Source organism: Nyctereutes procyonoides, unplaced genomic scaffold, assembly GCF_905146905.1.
Source record: "Nyctereutes procyonoides isolate TBG_1078 unplaced genomic scaffold, NYPRO_anot_genome, whole genome shotgun sequence".
Lineage (NCBI taxonomy): Eukaryota > Metazoa > Chordata > Mammalia > Carnivora > Canidae > Nyctereutes > Nyctereutes procyonoides.
This window is the reverse complement of record NW_026575021.1, coordinates 9,841,694-9,861,893: the sequence shown is the minus strand read 5'-3', so window position 1 is coordinate 9,861,893 and position 20,200 is coordinate 9,841,694. Positions and strand designations below refer to the sequence as shown.

Below are 20,200 nucleotides of genomic sequence, written 5' to 3'. Positions count from 1 at the left end.
ACAGGAGTAACAGTTTCTAAGGCATACCTTTATGGTCCTTAGGTCCTTTTCAAATGGGTCTCTGTCTAGATCTAGCCAGGTGGGGATTTAGACCTGAGCCTCTGAGGCTCCACCCGTCTGCCCCCGGAGCCTGCCCGTCCCTGGCAAACCTTCGCCCTTTCCTCTTCCAGGCTCTGGCCTCTTGCCACTGTGACAGCACGCACATTCCCCTGAGACACTGAGGGAGGAGCCACTAAACAGGGAGAGAGAGTCTGCAATGCACAGAAGGCAGGACTATCCCAACAGGAACAACTGTACAGCTTCGAACTACGATCGCCACGACTCCAGACAGATTACATAAACACCCACGTAGTTAAGGATCACCAAGCTGTATTTAAATACATCATGCTTGTATGATTAAGAAGACACCTGTGCTCAAGTTTTTAACCATTAAAGAGCCAACAGCAAACAATTTATGGAGTCTTTATTGTAAACAGAGATCATTAATAGTTATTACAAATTGAACAAACTGAAACTCAGGTTAACAATCTGAAACGAGTTATAGGTTTATTTTTATATGCCATAATTTGTAGTCTTTGCCCTCTCAACACTTTTTAAGACTACTGAAATTATCAGCATTTCAATAGTCTCTTTTTTGTCAAGTTTAGCACCAGAACGTTCTTATCCTCTTAAAAAAAAAAATTCATTCGAAACTAGGTGGAACTTTCACTTTTCATCATCAAAATTATCACACAAAATGTATTTCATTTTTTTCATAATGCAGAAAGAACACAAGTAGGTATATTTTTAAATCTTGCAGACCGTGTATAGGCAGTCCCCCCTTGCGTTGTTTCGCATTTTCCTAGCTGCCCATTGGACGGTTTCTGAAATGCTGTTTTTATTTCACTTGTCCCCTTGTCATTGCAACCTATCTGGGAAGTACTGGGGTTATTTAAGCAAGCATGTATCCACCCCGCTCTCCTGGGATCCTGTCTTTGCCTGTCTACCTTCCCCGAGTCTGCTGCTTATCATATCTGTGCTCCGAGCAGGGCAGGAACAGCCAGCAGAAAGGGGCAAAGTCACCATTTCAGTTTTTGAGAAATACCATCTGGTGATGAGGATGAGTAGCTGAAGCTTTACCATTATGCAAAAACGGATCACAGGTGAAATGGACGGTTTGTTCTTCATCTCATTTTCAGTGAGTGTTCCAGGTCTACACATCAGTGAAAAGGCAAGGGCTACCTGCACAGTGTCCTAAAATACAAGACCTGTTACCTTTACAATCAGTTCTATAAAAACATCAAAATATCCTCTCGTGTCAAAAGCACTTAATGGAGATGTATCAAAAACACAAGTATTTCTCAAGGAGGAGTAAAAATAGATTGCTTCATGAATTATATTCAATAAATAATACTTTGTAACAGCATTTTGTGGTTTTTACAAAAATATTTAAAGAGACTTTCAGAACAAATCTAAATAGAGCAGACAAGTAAAGAATGTAAAATTAAAGATATACTAAGCATCTGAATGAAAATATCAATGGGTTTTTTTGAATATCATTCAAATATTAAGTGACACTGATTATATTCAACTAGGATCTGAATATCACATCAATTAATAGCACTCAGCGGTCATAAAGTTCTTTCTTTCCTTCATTTAAAAACTGCACTGTTAGATAATAAGTCGATCTGTTAGTTTAATGATTATTCATAATTTCTAAGGCATTTGGTTGTTCTATCAGAGAGAACTGTGACTGTATTGAATGCAGATTGTTTTTTGTATTGATTTTCTTATCTACACTGTTCTAAGTGACCACGACAGGATACTGTTATACTTGAATGCAGAGTGGGGCTTATGATTTATCTCTACTGCTTATTTTGCAGCAAACTATGTTGAAAACACCTGCCCCTGACGCTGTGTGTATGATTAATAGTATCAGAGAATTCCTTTTAAGTCAAATATAAAATACATTAAAAATCAACCGGCTGGAGGATTGTAAATTGTTACAATGGGATTGTGATAAGGAAGAGCAGAGATCAGTTCTCATACGTACTCAAAATTTACTTAAAAATTATTTCCTGTATCAGCACCCTTTACTCCAGTGCTTCCCAACTTTGTTCAAGGCTTGGCAAACACTAAAATGGGTACTGTTTAAATGGCACCCTGGGGTAAACTTACCAACCACTCCCAGCCCCGAGGACTTGCCTGGGGGCCACGGCCTCCCACATCTCACTGCGTCACCCAGAGGGCTGAGGGTATAAATATCTTAGGAACGCTTCCACCCAATTCAGGTACTCCAAGGGGCCAAGGCCCACTGGCTAGGAAACTGGACTAACCTATAATGAGGCTAATTTGACCTCTCTATAGTGTAATATTTTGGAATTGGCTTAAGCTAGTTTAAAACCTGATTATAGCAGCTAGCCATTTTTTGGACATGAGATTGGTTTTTTTTAGAGTAAGCATGACTGTTTGATTTGAATCTTCTCTGCTTAGGGGAGTTTGAATTAGTCGTTTCCATTTTTCTAGAGTTTTAAGTATTAAGACTTCAGCGCAAATAGTAAAAAGAACACAGTATTTGGAAACAGGTACATACAGGCTTGAATCACATGTGAATTCCAGTCCCAACCTGGCTATCTCCTATGTGACATTACTTAAGTTTCTTAACTTCCTAATGGGTAATACTAGGGTAATACCACAGACATACAGAGCTGCGGGGAGAATTAAGAGATATTACACATGCAGCGCCTGGGACAGTGCCCAGGATGTGTAAGATGCTCAGTAAATGACAGCTATCATTATTATTTCATAGTTAAAGCTGAGACTGTGTTTCAATTTTTTACCACACTGTGAACACTTCATACTTAACAATATTTAACAGGTAAACATTCTTTACAAAGTGTTTTCATACTAGTGTAAAACTAAGAAACCATGGTTTCTTACCAGCTTACAAATGTGAAGTTCTCTAATGACTTCACTTGCATTGAGAATATAGCTGAAAATTAATGCACTAAAAATCTATCTTTCCTCTTAGAAGCCCAAAGACAGAACGTGCAACACATATTAACGGTGTACCTTTCAAACATCTTAAGTGGGTGTATCCCCATTAGTTACCAAAACTTACTTATAGTGAGTCTGAACAGTTGCTGCAGCCCTTTATCCTTTTAGAGACAAGGGACAGTGGAATTTTAAAAACACTTCTTTAAAGATTAATTTTGGTTGTATTCACTTCTGATAATTAGTTTAGAACTCTAATTTGAAGATCAGTGCAACTTAATGAAATGTATTAAAATTTAGGCTGAGAATCTTTTAAAATATGGAGATTGTAGTATAGGTACAGTAGTGCTCTGTAGATAAAATAAGAGTGACTGCAAACTCCCTAAAAACATGACTTGCATGCACACTCTTAAGAAAAAAGTCAAGTCAAGGTATGAACACACTGGTAACCTCTCGGGTTCTTCTAGTGAGTGTTTCCACAGGGGTTGTCTGAGGTCTGGCAGCCCATGTTCTGGCCTGTTACTTGTACTTTGAAGAGAGTTCCGTCTGCACACATACAGAGCTTGTAGCGCACCCAGTCACTGGCACCAAACTGGTCTCCGCTGGAGGAGCTAGGTAGGCGAGTTGTGCTGACCATCACAGTTCCATTTAGGATGATGCTGTTTTCCTATCAGGAGAGTAACAGATAATAGTATGATTGATTTGCCTCTACAAGTGGTGACAGGACGAGATGAATACACAAAACTTAGAATGTAAACAAAATAGGTAACGAAAAACAGTAAAGTCATGACCAAAACAACAACAAAGGAAACTAAAACCAGTGTCGAGATTCAGCTAGTGACCTCTAGTTCATAATGTGTATTGATACCTAATATTCATCAATCCTACCTGCATGAGACTGATAGAGATCATTTGTTACTTCCTAAGAGTTTTTACAAAGTTACTGACTGGTACATTTCTGATGATGTGAAGAAAAAAAGAATTGTTTTTCTCCTACAGAAAATGAATTTTAAAGATCAGGCACTCAAAGAAAGAGAGCCTGAAGGTTCTCTTCTTCAAGCCCACTGTTTCAGGAATATTCTTGTTATTGTGGCCTTTTTCTTTTTGGGTACTCCTAACCCTCTTTCTCCTTTCTTTTTTTTTTTTTCCCCATTCACTCCACAAATAATTATTAAATGTCTGCTACATGTTAGGTACTATTCTAGGTGCTGAGGATACAGCGATCAACAGACAGGCAAGTCCAAGTTCTCATACAGTTGACATTTTAATGGGGAAGGGCAGACAATAAACATGTGAACAGGTAAAATAAATAAAACCTCACTGGAGAGAAATAAGGTAAGCAGAGAGACAGTGAGCAGGCCGGGGCTCTATTTACATAGGGTGGTCAAGGAAGGCCTCTCCGATGAGGTCACAGTGCAGCGGAAATGGGATGACACAAATAAGCCATGTGGGCAACTGGGGAGAGGCACCTGAAGCAGAGGACACAACAGGCCACAGTGTGAAGATGTGCTAGGTGCTTGAGAACAGGTGGAAGCCAGTGTGGCTACAGCAGAAGGCACAAGGGAGTCAACTGGTAGGAGAGGAGTCGAAGGAATGGACTTTGAATTTTATCCCCAGTTAGAGGAGAAGCCACTTGGAGGGATATGAATATGGAAGTGATGTCATCTCTGAGGAAGGACTGCTCTGGCTGCTGTACAGGAAACTAACCACAGGGGTGAATGAGGAAGCAGCCAGAGCGCTTAGGAGGCCGTTCCAACAGTGCAGCAGGACACGGTAGTGGTTTATAGCATGGGAGGTGGGGGAGGCAGTGAGAACCAGCCAGGCTCTATCTCTTGAAGGTAGAGCAAGAAGGCTGCTGATGAACTGATAGACACCATTTAATGAGATGGGAACACTGAAAGAGAAGCATGACTGGGGAGGGAGGAAGGGTATGAAGATTTTAGACTTGATAATTTGAGATGCCTGTTCTGTCCTGGAGTGGAGAAGGTTAAGTCGGCGGGGTATGTGAGTCCTAGATTGGAGGAGAGATTAAAGCAGGAGTTCCAAATTTGAGAGTCATCAGGTTACAGAAGGCATTTAAAGCAATAAGACAAAGCTGGGTATGAAGAAATGGAAATAGCTAATGGACTATGCAGTATTAATTAGTATGCATATGGAATAGAATCCCTAAGTGATGAATTTTGAAATTTTGTTCCAATGTTGCCATCTTGTGGTCATTTAATTTTACTTTCTTTAAAACTGCTAAAGAAGTTATTTCTTTTAAAACAGTTTAATTGATAAAATTATTTTTTAAACAAAATTCTTATCATTAGCTATATGCTTAAAAACTAATTGCTGATATTAACTAGATTGTAAAGCTAATTATTTTCAGGACTGGCCTGTTTTTCTTTAACTGTGGAGAAACTGAAACGTATGTATGTGTATTTCAAAGAATCTTAGTATTTCTTTAACAACAGATAGAGTTTTCAGGTACGAAAAAAGAAAAGATTTACATAACTTGCTAATGGCTATATACAAATCTATCACACCTCTTGCTTCTTTGAGTTTCCAGTGCTGAGAACAATAGCCCCACAGTGACGGTTCTTCAACACTATTCTTTTAGAGGAATGGCTTCTTACTACAATACATGCAAAAAATACTCAGTATTGCTATTGAGTTTCTGGCAAGAAACACATTTTATGTCATCTTTATTATTTAGAAATTAGAATGTGTGCTTTAGGGGAGAAAGCTATTTAAGAAAATGGAAAACTTGATTTTTTAAAGAACTATGAAATTTAGTTTTTTAAAGAACTATGAAATTTTTTCTAGAACTATGAAATTAAATTTAGGTAAAAATACAAATCCTTAGGTTTCAGTTTATTTTTGTCACATATGATGCTTGGTAAAATCAATTTAATTAGCTTTAGTTAAGTAGCATATAGCAGGCGACCAAAGGAAGACATTTTGAATAAATATGCTTCAACTAAAATTGTGAGCAGGTAAACCGTTTTTGGACTTCTGGCTCCCTTATATATGTTACCTATTGAAGTTCAGATATAAACTGTGAAGGACAAAACTTCACTTTTCAATAGCTAAAATGAAGGCAAAATCTTTTTCTTTTGTAGTTAATAATAGATGGGTAAATAAAATACATTTCTTACATCTGCTAATTGATTTTCACATCACTGGATATAAAACTCAGTAAAGGATATGGAAAATCTTTAAGTGAAAAAAAAAAAAAAAACAAACCCCAACAACTTCAGGGAATGGACACTACTTTGATAATTCTTACTTTGAAAATCTTCCAGAATTCTGGAAGTTTATTCATTTTTGCTTTTTAAAATAACAAAGGAATAACAAAGGTATCATTTTGTAAAAAAAAAAAAAAAATTTTTTTTTAGAAAACAAGAGGCAAGCAGAAAGAAAAATTAAGTCACCTGTTACCCTGCTACCCACAGCCAACCACTGTTGACATCTGGCACACCCTTCCAGGTTTTTATAAACGTACTCATGTTTTGAAAAATAAAAACAAGATATTTCACAAATTGTAACTCTCTTTCACTTCCAGGTCAAAAAATATACAACTATAGTACCATTTTTAATAATTGTATACTATTCTACATATAGATTCATGTGCCCAAGAATCTAATAATTCTCTTAAAGTCTTAAGGAATACTTACTGCCTTCAACTCCATATTACCACCCATGTGAAATTCAATGGTTTTGCCCATAATGAATACGCCTTCATTTCCACGCACAATAGCACGCCCATCAACCTTTATATTTAAGTCACTAGTAGCATTGCTGGTAATCTGAAAATTAAAAAAAGTAATAAAAAGTGTTTCTAAATTAAAGTGAAAATTATTAGAGACAGAAACAGGAGTTTCAGCCATAGAATATGAAAGGCAAAGGTTTCCTGTCACGTTTTATAGGTGTTGAGACAGAGAGATGTGGCATGATAATGATCAGATTACAAATCCAGAACTAATCAATCCTTCCCACTGTTCCATAATTTATGCTTTCCCGTCACTTATAAAACAGCAAAACTCCCCTCCCGCTTTATAAATTTAGACAGCAATTCTCTTCCATTAATAAAGCAAACAAAATAAATCATACCCTTTCAGTAGACGCTTTTTGAACGTTCAAACTTTTCACTCCACTTGGCAAATGAAACTCATGAGTTTCATAGTCTGTGCTGAATAAGATATTCTGAGTCCTCGGGTCAAAAAACTGCATACCAATGTCACTCGTAATAGAAGTTTTGTTCTTTTCTACACTGAGCTTTGTTGTCCCTTGCTGAAAGACAATCTTCAGAAAAACACTTTATCATAAGTATGTTTTCAAAGGAGACTGCAGCCAAAATTCATCAAGAACATTACCAAAAACACTTTAAAATAATAGACTAACTTCAAAGAATTTTAACTGCATCGGTCTGTCTCCTCTCTATCCACTTGGGAAGAATTCTTTAAAAAGAGGGCTTATATGCTTGTTTGCTTACACTGCTCTGCACAAATCCATGGGTCACATGGGCAGGAGGTGGTAAGAACACCTTTAGGTTCTATGTCATTGAAAACCTATACTGCAGCAGCCATGGGGCACAGGCTGCCATGGACTAGATTGGCATATTCTTCTCTAGACTCCCAGAAAGTACAGGGTATCCCAACCTGGGAAGGTGCTTTGTTTGCTGGCTATTTTGTGTGGAGGAGATAGAAGATATTCTGTATTCTTAGAATAATTAATCTGTATTAAGAAAGCAAATAACAAAAAAACAAAAAAACAAAAAAAAAAAAGCAAATAACATTAATGGATTATAAGACCCGCAGTATTATTAAATGTGCTGATGAATATTCTCTCAAGGAAAATATCCATTTCCAATAATCAACTCTAGTTTTTTAACAAGGAAAATTTCTCTACTGTCCCTTGACTAAAGTGGTAACTTACAGGCTGGTTGTTGCCGGTGATAACCAAATTTTCATTTCGCCTTCCTCCCACCGTGCTCTTGTAAAGAGGATGTATAACTCCCATGTCAGATACTTGCTTAAACCGAAGCAGGCCACTTTCATGAAACTCCATGCTGTCACAGCCATTTGGTCCAATGCGAATCACAGCCCAGATAACAAGTGTTATCTAAAAAAGAAAACAATCCCCTGCGAATGGGTAGCATACATTCAACATAATTAGAAAACAAACAGAAGATAATTGCCTAAGCATTAAACTTCCTGAAATGTCTCATCAGTGGTATGATCAGTTGGTTTTCCACTTATAAACAGAACCAGTTTTATTTTTATCACGTATTAGAGGCAAATAGCTAAAAGTCAAAAAGTACTACAAGAGCAGTTTCTTCTTCCTTTTGCTCCCTCTACATCTCGTCCTGGGACAACCACTTTTAGGTATTTCATCTACAATTTATCCCAGATTTTTAGGTGATATATTATTTCTTCACACATCAGTTTGAGGTTTTATCTATTATTTTCATACTTTAGCAGATGAGAATTTATTGTGTTTCTATTTCTGAAATGGAAATAGGTTTCAAGTGCTGGCTAGATTAGATCCAGGTTCAGTATTTTTAGTATTGTAACCATATAAGTACTGTTCATTGCTAAGCCAAATACTGTAACTAAGAGAGCAGTTCCTTTCTTGTACTCTGTGTCTTGTGGTTTCATAGTCTTCTTCTTTTTTTTTTGGCACTGGACCAAATTTGCTTACTCAAATTTTGCTCAAGTTTCCATTTGAAAACTTGACTGAATTTTTTCAAAACCTCCCATGTTTCTGTAAAATGCCCCCTTGATAAAATGTTCTAAAAGTCCAAACCTCTTTAACAATTTTTTCTATTAATTTTTCTCTCCCAGGAGATCTTGCTGCAACTCTGATCTTCTTGCTCCAATCTGGGTGGTCACTGCTGGGTCGGCTACATAACTGTAACCGTGAACTTGTCCTTCATTTTCATGCTGGAACTTCCTTCTTTCTCCTGCTCTAGATAGATACTGTTTCCTGTATCCTTGTCTTCAGCCTTCTGGGAGTTAGCTCCTTCTTGTGGTGAGCACCTCCTCCAGTGGCCTCCTTAGAAAAAATATATGCGAAGTAAAATTTGAGAGTATATATGGTTTAAAAATGTCTTTATAAGCCCTCACATTTAACAGTCGAGCTTGATAATTTCTAGGTTTGGTGCTATTCTCTCTCTGACTGTTGAAGGCCCTTGTATTCTTGCTTTCTGGTCTCCAGGGTTGCATTTGAAAAGTCTGATGCCTCTGATTTTGTATTCTTCATATGCAACCTTTTTTTTTTTTTTTTTTACTTCCTCTGGAAGGTTTTAAGATCTTCCCTTTAAAAAAAAAAAAAAAAAAGATCTTCCCTTTATCCCAGGTTCTCTTAAATTTCACAGTAATGGCCTTGGTGTGAGTCTTTTTTGTGCATGACACTGGACCTAGAATGGTAGTTTTCAATCTGTTCTAGGAAACTTTCTTGGTTAATTTATTTGGTAATTTTCTCCCCAGTGTTCCTTCTTATCAATCTGTGAAACTCCTATTAACAGAATGTTACACTTCCTGGACTGATTCTTTAATTTTGTTGAGCTTTCTGGACGGGTTCCTTTTCTTTATCTTCCAATCTCTCTCCTCTTTCCATCTATCCATCCATCCCTATATTTCTTTAAGTTCTTCCTTATTCCTTAATTGCTCCTTTTTAATGGCATGTTATCCTTGTTTCATGGAGGTAATATCGTCTCATTTCTCTGAAAATACTGATTTTCATTTTTTAAGTTTTCTGTCATTCATTCTATTTTCTGTATCTCCCTGAATTCCTAGTTTCCCCACGGTTTGGGTGATTTGGTGCTCATCATTTTTCAAATCTGGGAGCTTTCCAAAAAACTCCATTATCTCTGATAGCTCAGTGTTCATATTTAACAGTAAGGTTTAAAAAAGTGCACAGAGGGATCCCTGGGTGGCGCAGCGGTTTGGCACCTGCTTTTGGCCCAGGGCGCGATCCTGGAGACCCGGGATTGAATCCCACGTCGGGCTGCCGGTGCATGGAGCCTGCTTCTCCCTCTGCCTGTGTTTCTGCCTCTCTCTCTCTCTGTCATAAATAATAAATAAAAAATTAAAAAAAATAAAAAATAAAAAAGTGCACAGAAAGTTCTCTGTGTGGGGTGGTTGTGACAGACAGGCTTCACAGTAGGAGAGAGGGTGGCTGTCTCACTGGGACCTGCCAAGTGTCAGTATCTACAGATTTTTTTCCCCAGATGCTTCAGTTTTTCTGGAGCAGACTACTTCATCTCTTGCCTCAAGGACATAAGCCTGGTGCCAGGGAGCTGGAGTCAGAGGATGAGAAGAGAGCTGGGAAACGGGAGTCTCAGTGCTCAGGATTCAGACTTCTCTGCTTCCAGCATGGAAACCCATCCCCCCACCTGCTCTGTGCAGTATCCTCAGGCAGGAAGAATTGTCTCCCTGCCATAACATACTGTGTGGGGTTAGGAGGCATAGTTGCCTAACTGCTGGCTGGAAGGGAGAGTGAGGCTAGGGATCTCAAGGCTCCTACAGGTTTTTCAAAGAAGCTGTTTTCAGTCCTGCCTCAGTCCTGCTTTTCATGGCACTTGTATTTCCAATTCCTGACGATTCTGCAAGGCACTTTCACCAACACGCCCTGCAGCCCCCTCCCCAGCACACATGCAGAGAAATCTGCCATTTCTCGTCCTGCTTCTTTATAGGGCCAAATTTAGGATTTTAGGTGCCTCCCACGTTCTTTCAAGATATTTCTATTTCTTGACATTGTCACCTTGGGATGAGCTTTTTAAAGAAGAAGGGGACAAAAATGTCCCCATTCTGCCATCTTAACCAAAAGTTTCCAACAACAAAAAAATTATAAAATAAAGTCAGAACATGCGCTCTTAGTAAAGCTATTTATAGTATGAACTCTTTTCAATGTAAGGGAAGAATTAGACACAAACGTTTTGAATGTACATAAAATATAAAAGATGGGATTAAAAATATTAGAAGTCAAAAATAAACAAAATGGAATCAAGGTTAGAACCACTGTAGCCCATGATCATCAGTCTTGGGTATACCAATAACCACCCTCTCAATATGTCATCTACACACATGCCAGAGGGGTTCAGGTGTAGCCCTCAGACTGTTACAACCTTGGATTAAGTCTTCTTCTTTAGAAAATCAAGTATCTTTGGAAAAGGCAACATACTAAGTCTTTAGCACCTTAGTGTAAACTGGCCTACCAGGTCCTCCCATTCTTTGACAACAGAGATTTAAGACTACAGATATAACTGTTTGCTGTCAAATAAGGGTTTGCAATTTTAAAATCTGGTTGAGGAGGGACACCTGCGTGGTTCAGCGGTTGGGTGCCTGCCTTCGGCTCGGGTCATGATCCTGGGATCCGGGATCGAGTCCTTCATCAGGCTTCTCCCTCTGCCTCTGTCTCTCCCCTCTCTCTCTCTCTCTCTGTATCTCTCATTAATAAATAAATAAATCTTAGAAAAAAATAAAAAAGAAGAAGAAAGAAAAAAAATCCGGTTGAGAAGGTTTAGGACTAAATTTAGGTTTAGACTGCATGAAAACAGAGAGGATTGTATTTTTTAGGAGAGGTAAAGGCAATAAAGTCATGATGGCAAAGGGCTCTCCTAACCAAGTTGACTCTACCCTTCCAAAAGTTAAGTTCTTTAAAGGGAACTTTCCATGCACATTTTCTTCTAAATAAAATTAATACGTATCAATATTAGCATACTAGGTTTTTAAAATATATGACATATTTAAGACAACTCAATGAGTAGAGGTACAGACTTAGTTATGAAATGAGTAAGTCACAGAGATAAAAAGTACAGCACAGGGAATATAGTCAATAACATCGTAATAACGTTGTATAGTGACAGATGGGGACTACACTTAGAGTACTGAGTAATCTACAGAACTGTCAAATCCCCCTGTTGTACATCTGAAGCTAATATAATACTGTATGTTAACTGCACTTTAAAAATAAATTTTGGGATCCCTGGGTGGCGCAGCGGTTTGGCGCCTGCCTTTGGCCCAGGGCGCGATCCTGGATACTCGGGATTGAATCCCACGTCGGGCTCCCGGTGCATGGAGCCTGCTTCTCCCTCTGCCTATGTCTCTGCCTCTCCGTCTCTCTCTCTCTGTATGACTATCTAAATTAAAAAAATAAATAATTAAAGTAAAAATAAATTTTTAGGGATGCCTGGGTGGCTCAGCGGTTTAGCACCTCACTTTCACCCAGGGCGTGATTCCAGAGTCCCGGGAATCCCTGCATGGAGCCTGCTTCTCCCTCCGTCTGTGTCTCTGTCTCTCTCTCATGGAAATAAATAAATAAATAAATAAATAAATAAATAAATAAATAAATAAATAAATAAATAAATAAATAAATTTATTTATTTATTTTTAAAAAGGCCAGTGGGTCTTTTCTGTAAGTGTGTAAAACACAGAATCTCCTGTTGTTTTTCAAAGTATACATCAGAGGAAAAAACATCTGATAAGGTGCCCTCTTGGTCATGAAAGTAGGAAGACAGGTTTCTGTTAGACAATATATTGGACAGTAGGCAAGTCAGGGGCTCTCTGCACACAGTGTCAAAGGTAATTGTGCATTTAAAAGAACTTAAGAGATAAAACATGTACAGAAAAGCAGAAAGTAAGAGGATTTCAAAAGAAGTTATAGAAACAAAGTCTGCGATTTCACTGAAAAATCCCTAAGGTAATTAAAAGAAGAAAATTCTGTACCATATACTTACAATTAAATTGATGACAGCCAAGATAAACAAGAGGATAATGACACAGATGGCCAGGTTGCCCTTTCTTCCTCTCAATCCCGTTTTATGGAGGCGATCTTCATCAATTGGAATATATCCAGCTTTGAAATTACTATTGTGCTCCTTATTGACATTCCTTCTCTCGACGGCTTTCTCACGCATGGACTTCTTTACAGGACCATTGGAACTTTGCTAAAAACAAAGGACAGCACAGTGGAACCGCCATACTCACTCTTTTCAAGGCATTTATTGATGAAGTGCAAACTCCTAATCAAAGAAAGCTGAACGGGTTAGTGATATATTTTCCATGAATAAACTTTAAGTCACATTGAGTTGCAGGCTCGAAGTCATGACATTACTATGCTTAGAGCGGAGAAGAACTTTTAGTGTGACTATGTGGTGACACATTTCCACCCTCTGCTTTGAATAGTCCTAGTGTGTACAGCTAGCTCACTTGGGGGAAAAGTTGACATACACATTCCATGGTGGGTTATCTTTTTTTAAATTAATGATTTATAGTGATTTATTTTATTATATATATAGATAAATAGAGATTATATAATTTTTTTTCATTTATAGGAATTTGTAAAGGTTGACACATTTTGCTATTTGTCACCGCAACTGGCTAAAGCTGACATTATCCTACATCTGCAGTTTTCAAAGTAAGGGCCGGGGAGAACTGGAGGAACTGCTTCAACGCTTAGAGGAATCTGGAGAGGACAAACTATGTTCAAAATAACACCAAGACGTTATTCACTCTCCCCCTCTCATGAATGTTCAGTGGAGTTTTCCAGAGGCTAAGTGACTGTATGGGATGACATCAATGCTCTAACAGCAAATGGAATATGTGCTTGTGTATTCCTGTGTTTCCAATTTTCTCAGGTTTAATTTCTAATGTGGTAAATATCAATAAATACCAACCCATGTAAACAAAAGTTCTTTGGGATCCTCAGTCACCTTTAAGGGCATAAAGATAACCCGAGACCAAAGAGTTTGAGAACATCTAACTTAAGACTATGGTTGAATAAATAACATTTTTGGTAATATATCATGAACACTGAACGGTAGAAATGGATACTGTCCAACTTACATAGATTTTGGAGCTCTAGAAAAAAATTATTAGACACTTTATGCTAAACACTAATACCACAAATAGGAAATATAGGACAGGATCCTCATTCTCTAGATTTTTATTTATTTTTTAAGATTTTATTTATTCATGAGAGAGAGAGAGAGAGAGAGAGAGAGAGAGAGAGAGAGAGAGAGAGAGGAGAGAGGCAGAGACACAGGCAGAGGGAGACCATGCAGGGAGCCCAATGTGGAATTCGATCCTGGGACTCCAGGATCACACCCTGGGCTGAAGGCGGCGCTAAACCGCTGAGCCACTTGGGCTGCCATATTCTCTAGATTTATACCCAAATATGATTTGGGTATAAAATAGTTAGCAATGCAATAGAGTATTCTGTATGTTTAGGTGCCAGAATCTCAATACTTTGGCCAATACATGCCATGGAGCTCAACAGGAGGAGAGACGGGATGGCTTTGGATGTGTTTTCAACGAAACAAGTAGATGGATCAGAGCTCGTAATAGGGGGGAGAATAAAGTTGCAGAGTAGGGTAGGCTGAGAAAATGTTTGGACTGCTGGGTACAAATCCCAGTCTTTTTGTCTGTTTAACTGGGAATCACTGGAGGTTTGTAAACATGAATGACATATATTTCAGGATGCTAAATGTGTGGATGTTTGTAGGGGAGGAGACAGAAATAAAAGTAAGTAGGCTGTTGGGGATGTTGTCATAATGGAGGTTCGAGGTAATGAGATAACGAGGTGGGATGAAAAAGGATAGATTAAAAATATACTCCGTGAGAAGAGTGGACTGAATTTGCAGCCAACTTCAAAGAATCTCGTGTTTACTGAATGGTGACTAGCTAAATATGGGGAATGAAGGAGGAAGAAGATTCTACATATGTTGCACTTAAACTAAATGAGAAATAACCATATGACTCAAAGGCAAAGGGAAGGATGGAATGGATATTAGATCAGTCAGGACAAGAGATAAAGATTTGAGAGTCCTTAGCCTCAAGGTAAATTAAATTCATGAGAGTACATCAGTTTACTGTGAAAAACTGCATACAGGAAAGAGAACAAAGAGCCAAGCACATAGTCTTGGAGAAATTTAAATGTGCAGCTACAGTGGAAAATGAGAAATACAATGAATGGTAAAAAAACCAAGGATGGGCAGTGTTGCTGAACTTGCTTTGTTCAAAAGTGCTTCCATAACCTTCAAAGAGGAACTCTTCCAGCAAAATGTGAAGCTGGAGGGCAGCCTGGGTAGCTCAGTGGTTTAGCGCCACCTTGAAACCAGGGCATGATCCTGGAGACCTGGAATCGAGTCCCACGTCAGGCTCCTTCTATGGAGCCTGCTTCTACCTCTGCCTGTGTCTCTGCCTCTCTCTGTCTCTCATGAATAAATAAAATCTTTTAAAAAAAATGCAAAGCTGCAGTCTGAAGAAAAAAATGCCACATGTAAACATCTATTTTCCAGTCCAGAAAGAGAAAAGAGGAAAGAGAGAAGACTGTAGCTAAAGAATTATGTACTGTTAGAGGAAACTGTGCTTTTCATGTTGCTGTTAGTAAACCAACCCTCGCCTCCCCACCCCACAATTTGGGGGAAAGACTTGTATGTTTGATGGCAGAAGGAAAGATGCCAAGAGGGGCAAAGACCAAAGACCTCAGATGAGGGCAGGATAATATGGGGAATGAGACTCTTTAAGAAGCAGGAAAGAAAGTGATACAGAGGATATGAGAAAAGAATAGGCTTTAAAGATAGGCTCCCACTTTGGTGAAACAGTTCACACTCAGAAGAGAAAACATTCTTTTTTCTTCGGGATGTAAAAGGAAAGGTCATCTGCCAATAAAGAGTGGAGAGAGCTACTACAATCTTTTTTTTTTTTTAATTTTTTTTAAATTTTTTTTATTTCTGATAGTCACAGAGAGAGAGAGAGAGAGGCAGAGACACAGGCAGAGGGAGAAGCAGGCTCCATGCACCGGGAGCCCGACGTGGGATTCGATCCCGGGTCTCCAGGATCGCGCCCTGGGCCAAAGGCAGGCACCAAACCGCTGCGCCACCCAGAGATCCCGAGCTACTACAATCTTACGGTGGCAGAGGTAGTGGGCTGGTTAAAGCCTTAAGGAAAAATGGAAAAAGATGCGAATAATTATTATAATGTAACAGATACAATTTTTGTAATTCCACAGAGCAGGATGGAAGGCCTATAGAATACAATTCAATCCATCCATCAGATTTTTTTCATAAAACAGGTAGTTGAGTACAGTTGTATAGGTTGTGTCTGCATGAGGCACAACATCTATGAGGGGTACATTGATACTGCAGATGACTCGGAGTGCAATATACATTTTGATACTTTTTGGCTGAAGGTATATGATACCTTAAGGGAGGTATGCTTTCTTCTAATTTTCACAGACACATCATGGGCAATTTTAAAGTCAGAGCTTGAATAAAGGTTTACATAAAAGAAAGGACAAAACTGTTCTCTCCTAGGATGCATTCTTCACTCTTCTTTGCCAATTCATGTCCATTATTATATTCAACTTGACGCATTTATGATTTATTGAAGAGTTACTATATGCCAAATGCTCCAGACCACCAAGACAAGAAGACACAGTGCTTAACCCTCAATGAACTTCCTTATAGGCCAGGAGAGTAGATAGACAGGGTCACTAACAATGGCAGTTCAACATGGCAAATGCACACAATACTGGGAGGGTACAGAAGAGGGATATAACTCTACATACCAAGCAAGGGCATCAGGTGAAGGTTTTTAAGAAAGGCTGAGATTTCATTTGAAACTTGGGAGGATAAATAGAGGAGTTAGCCGCCAGGCAAAAGCACAGAGAAAGGCATTCCAGGCAAAGGGAACAGCATGGAAACCATGAGTACAAGTTATCTCTCTGTGAACCAATTTTGGTAGTTTCTGTGGATGGATGAGTAGGATGAGTACAGCTATGGGGCAAAAAATAAGGTCAGAGATATGGTTAGGGGCCAGTTAAGGGGCGGACATAAGTACTGTGTCAAGAACAATGGACTTTATCCTGAAGGTGATAGGGAACTACTGAAAATCTAAAATAGGTTAGTGATACCATCAGATTTGCATTACAGCAAAATCAAAGACATGTACCAAAAAGAGACAGAAGAGTTTAGAGATGAAGATACATCAAGAGCAGGTTTATCTAACGGTCCAAAGGAGGACTTGACTGAGCTTTACATGAAAAGATGGGGAGAGGCATCAAAAGGAAGAACTACAGAACCTGCTGGCTGATGGGCTGTGTGACCCAGAGGGGATCTAAGATGACTCCCAGGTAGAGACCCGCTAATTACATGTGGAGTATGGAGGAAAAAGAAAACATGGGACCCTTTGTTCAAATGTCACACCTGGGAGAGCAGAGCATGAGAGCAGGTGTGGGTCCCTTCTGAGCTCCCTGGAGCTGGTCCGGCTCTCAATTTTCTAGTGGGGTTAACCTAGCGAATGGATGGTTGGAGCCCTTTTAATGGTAAACACGATGCCATCCAGTTTGTACCTTTTTGAGTTTGAGGAGCCTGTGGGAAAAATTCAGTACAGGCTGAAGACGTCAATGTTTTTAACTCTCAAGTGGAAACTAAGGAATGGACCAGATTACCCAGCTTAGGTGTAAAGTGAGAACGGAACCTTGGCGGCACCTCTGGAGCATCATCAACAGGTGATATGGATGAAAAGAGAACCACCTAAAACAAGAGCTGATAAGCCAGGAGGGAGATCAGGAAAGCCAAGGAACAATTCATTTTAATCTCAGTAACTCCAAGGAGCTTTGTCTCCTTTTACTTTCACTCATTCCTTTATAGTTTTTGTTTTCCTGCCACCATTTATAGCGTGCCCCCACCTCCCCCCTGCCCTTAGCTGATTTTTCTGCGTTTATTTGACAGTCTGGGTTTAAAGCTCCTTGAAGGTGGGTTTCATATCTTCTATTTCTTGTGTCCTTTTGAATGACTGTTCCAGTGAAATACATATACAAATACATACATAAATACATCTCTAAAAGCAGTTAATTAGTCAAGAAAGTATTTGCTGAGAACACTGGCATCTTGACTTGTATTCACCTCTTCAACAATGTTGGAGAATACACTTTTTTCAAAAGAGACGGTCATATATAAAAAAAAAAAAGAAAAAAAACGGTCATATAGTTTTGTAGAGGAAGATAACAGTTAAGGGGGAAAATAACTATGGAAATTATTTTTATTACAACCAAATGCCGTCGCACCTCTAGGTTCGTGTATGTAACACATGCAAGCAGGTATGCGTATGCACGGCTTGCTTTTTGGGGAGGGGGAATCAGGAAATTCCTGCTAAAGCATTAAGAAATGATCGTAGACCCAGCGGACAGGGAGGCGGTCTTAAACCGGGGACTCAAGCTGCAAAACCAAAGCGCGCAGGGCTGCCTGCTGCCCGCGGGGGGCGGACACCAGCGGCCCCAGGCCGACACCCAGGCCACTGGCTGCGGTCCTGGCTGCGGTCCGGGAGCCCCCGCCCCCCCCGCCCGCGCCGGCTGACGCTATTTTTACCCGCAGCTCCGCGGGCCACCGAACCCGGCGCGAGCCGCCGCTGCCCCCGGCCGCCCGCCCCCCGCAGCTGGCGCCCCGCCCCGCCCCGGAGCCCCCGGCCGCAGGCCCGCCCCGCCCTCGCCGGCAGCCCGGGCTGCGGACAGCCCCTCCCGCCTCCCGGAGCACGCTCTCGCGCCCCGGCGCCCTCCGGCCGGCCCCACGGCGGGCCCCACGGCGGGATCCCGGCCTCCCCTGCCCCTCTGGCCCCCGGCCGCGGCGGGACTCCCAGACCTGCTCGGCCGCCGCCGCCGCTGCCGCCGCCGCCATCTTCCCGCGCCTGCGCACTGGACGGATGGGGGGGGCGGTTCCCAGCTCGGCGCCGCAACACCCCGCGCGCCTGCGCACTGGAGGGATGGGGGGCGGTTCCCAGAGCGCCGCCGCTGCATCCCGCGCGCCTGCGCCCTGGAGGGATGGGGGGCGGTTCCCAGCTCACCGCCTCCGGGCACCCCGCGCGCCTGCGCACTGGAGGGATGGGGGGCGGTTCCCAGCTCGTCGCCTCCGCCGCCTCCGCCGCCTCCGCCGCCTCCGCCTCCCCCCCCGCTGCGCCCCGCTGCCTGCGCCCGGCGCAGTGGCCCGGGTGCGCCTGGTTCCCGCGAGCTCGGGCCGCCTCTCCTCCTCCGGAAAGGGCGCTCCGAGAGGGGACGACGCCTCCCCCGTGGCCCTCCGTCCCTCCCCGCGGGGCTGGTGCGTTCCCGAGCTGCGACGTCCGCGGTGTTCGCTTTTTTGGTGGCTGGAGGTGTGATGCCACTGCCCTGTCTGCTCTACATCAGAACTTGGCTGTGAAGTTTAAACTAGATCATCTGATGCATAAGAAATCCCTCCTGAACGTTTCCCTTCTCTCTGGAGTTTGGCTGATGTCAGCAGCTCACTGGTCATCCATCTCTGTGCATCTTCTTTCCCAAATGCTGGAACCACCGACTCCCATCCCCGTGCTCAGCCCTGCCGGGCGCTCCGGCACATCCTGCGTCTTAGCTGGGACAAGTGACTGCAAATTGTAGCCCAAGGCTTTGGGAATCAGCAGTAAGTCTGTCTGTACTCTGGCTCTGCTCCCATTTATCAGCTCAGATAACAGGGCTTTTGATTGATCCTCAGTTCCTGTTTCCAGACCCGGGATCGAGCCCTGCATGGAGCCTGCTTCTCCCTCTGTCTGTGTCTCTGCCTCTCTCTCTCTCTGTGTGTCTCTCATGAGTAAATAAATAAAAATCCTTAAAAAAAAATACAAACCCGATCATGATATTCTTTGAACTTTAAAATCCTCCAATAACTTTTACAATGAAAGTCTATCTTGGCACTACAGTTCTGTACTTTTTGGTTCCCGTCTACCTCTTTCTATCCTCCTTTCCTGCCCCTTTACAAACTCATCTTCTCCCCAGCCATGTGTAGTATTTGTAGTTCCCATGTATTTGCCTGAGTGCGTCGAGTTCGTAATGTCTGTGCTTTTGCACATGTGGCTATTTCTCTATTTTATCTAGCTATTCTTCTACTTGTCTACCAGGACTCAGCTCAAGGGATATCTTTTCTGGGAAGCCCTTCATAATTTTTCTCCTCGTCCCAAATTTCTGATATCTCTGGCCCTCAGTAGATGTTACTGCACTGATTTGCTATGATGCCCTTTGAATACTTCATAATACACTATCGTGTTATTTTACTTTTCATGCATGTACAGTTTGTCCCAGAGTGTACTGTAAGTTCCTTACAAAGCAGTGTCAATGTGTTACCACTTCTGTGCTCCAAATCCTGAGCATACTATAGGATCCAAGTAAATGTACTTAATAATTCTGATGAATGAATGTTGGATTAGTTTTCTTCTGCTGGGTAAAAAATATTACT

The 20,200-nt window shown here is 41.0% G+C and overlaps 1 protein-coding gene across 1 annotated transcript; it reads right to left on the bottom strand.

Annotated features, from left to right (window-relative positions):
• Positions 1-446: 446 nt before the first annotated feature.
• Positions 447-18,683, bottom strand: SGCB (sarcoglycan beta). The gene is made up of 6 exons (XM_055341573.1): positions 18,602-18,683; positions 12,698-12,907; positions 7,894-8,079; positions 7,069-7,260; positions 6,633-6,764; positions 447-3,640 (listed from the first exon to the last, which is right to left on the bottom strand). The coding sequence occupies exons 1-6, from the start codon at positions 18,635-18,637 to the stop codon at positions 3,437-3,439; spliced, it is 960 nt and encodes a 319-aa protein (XP_055197548.1). The 5' UTR covers positions 18,638-18,683; the 3' UTR covers positions 447-3,436.
• Positions 18,684-20,200: the final 1,517 nt, after the last annotated feature.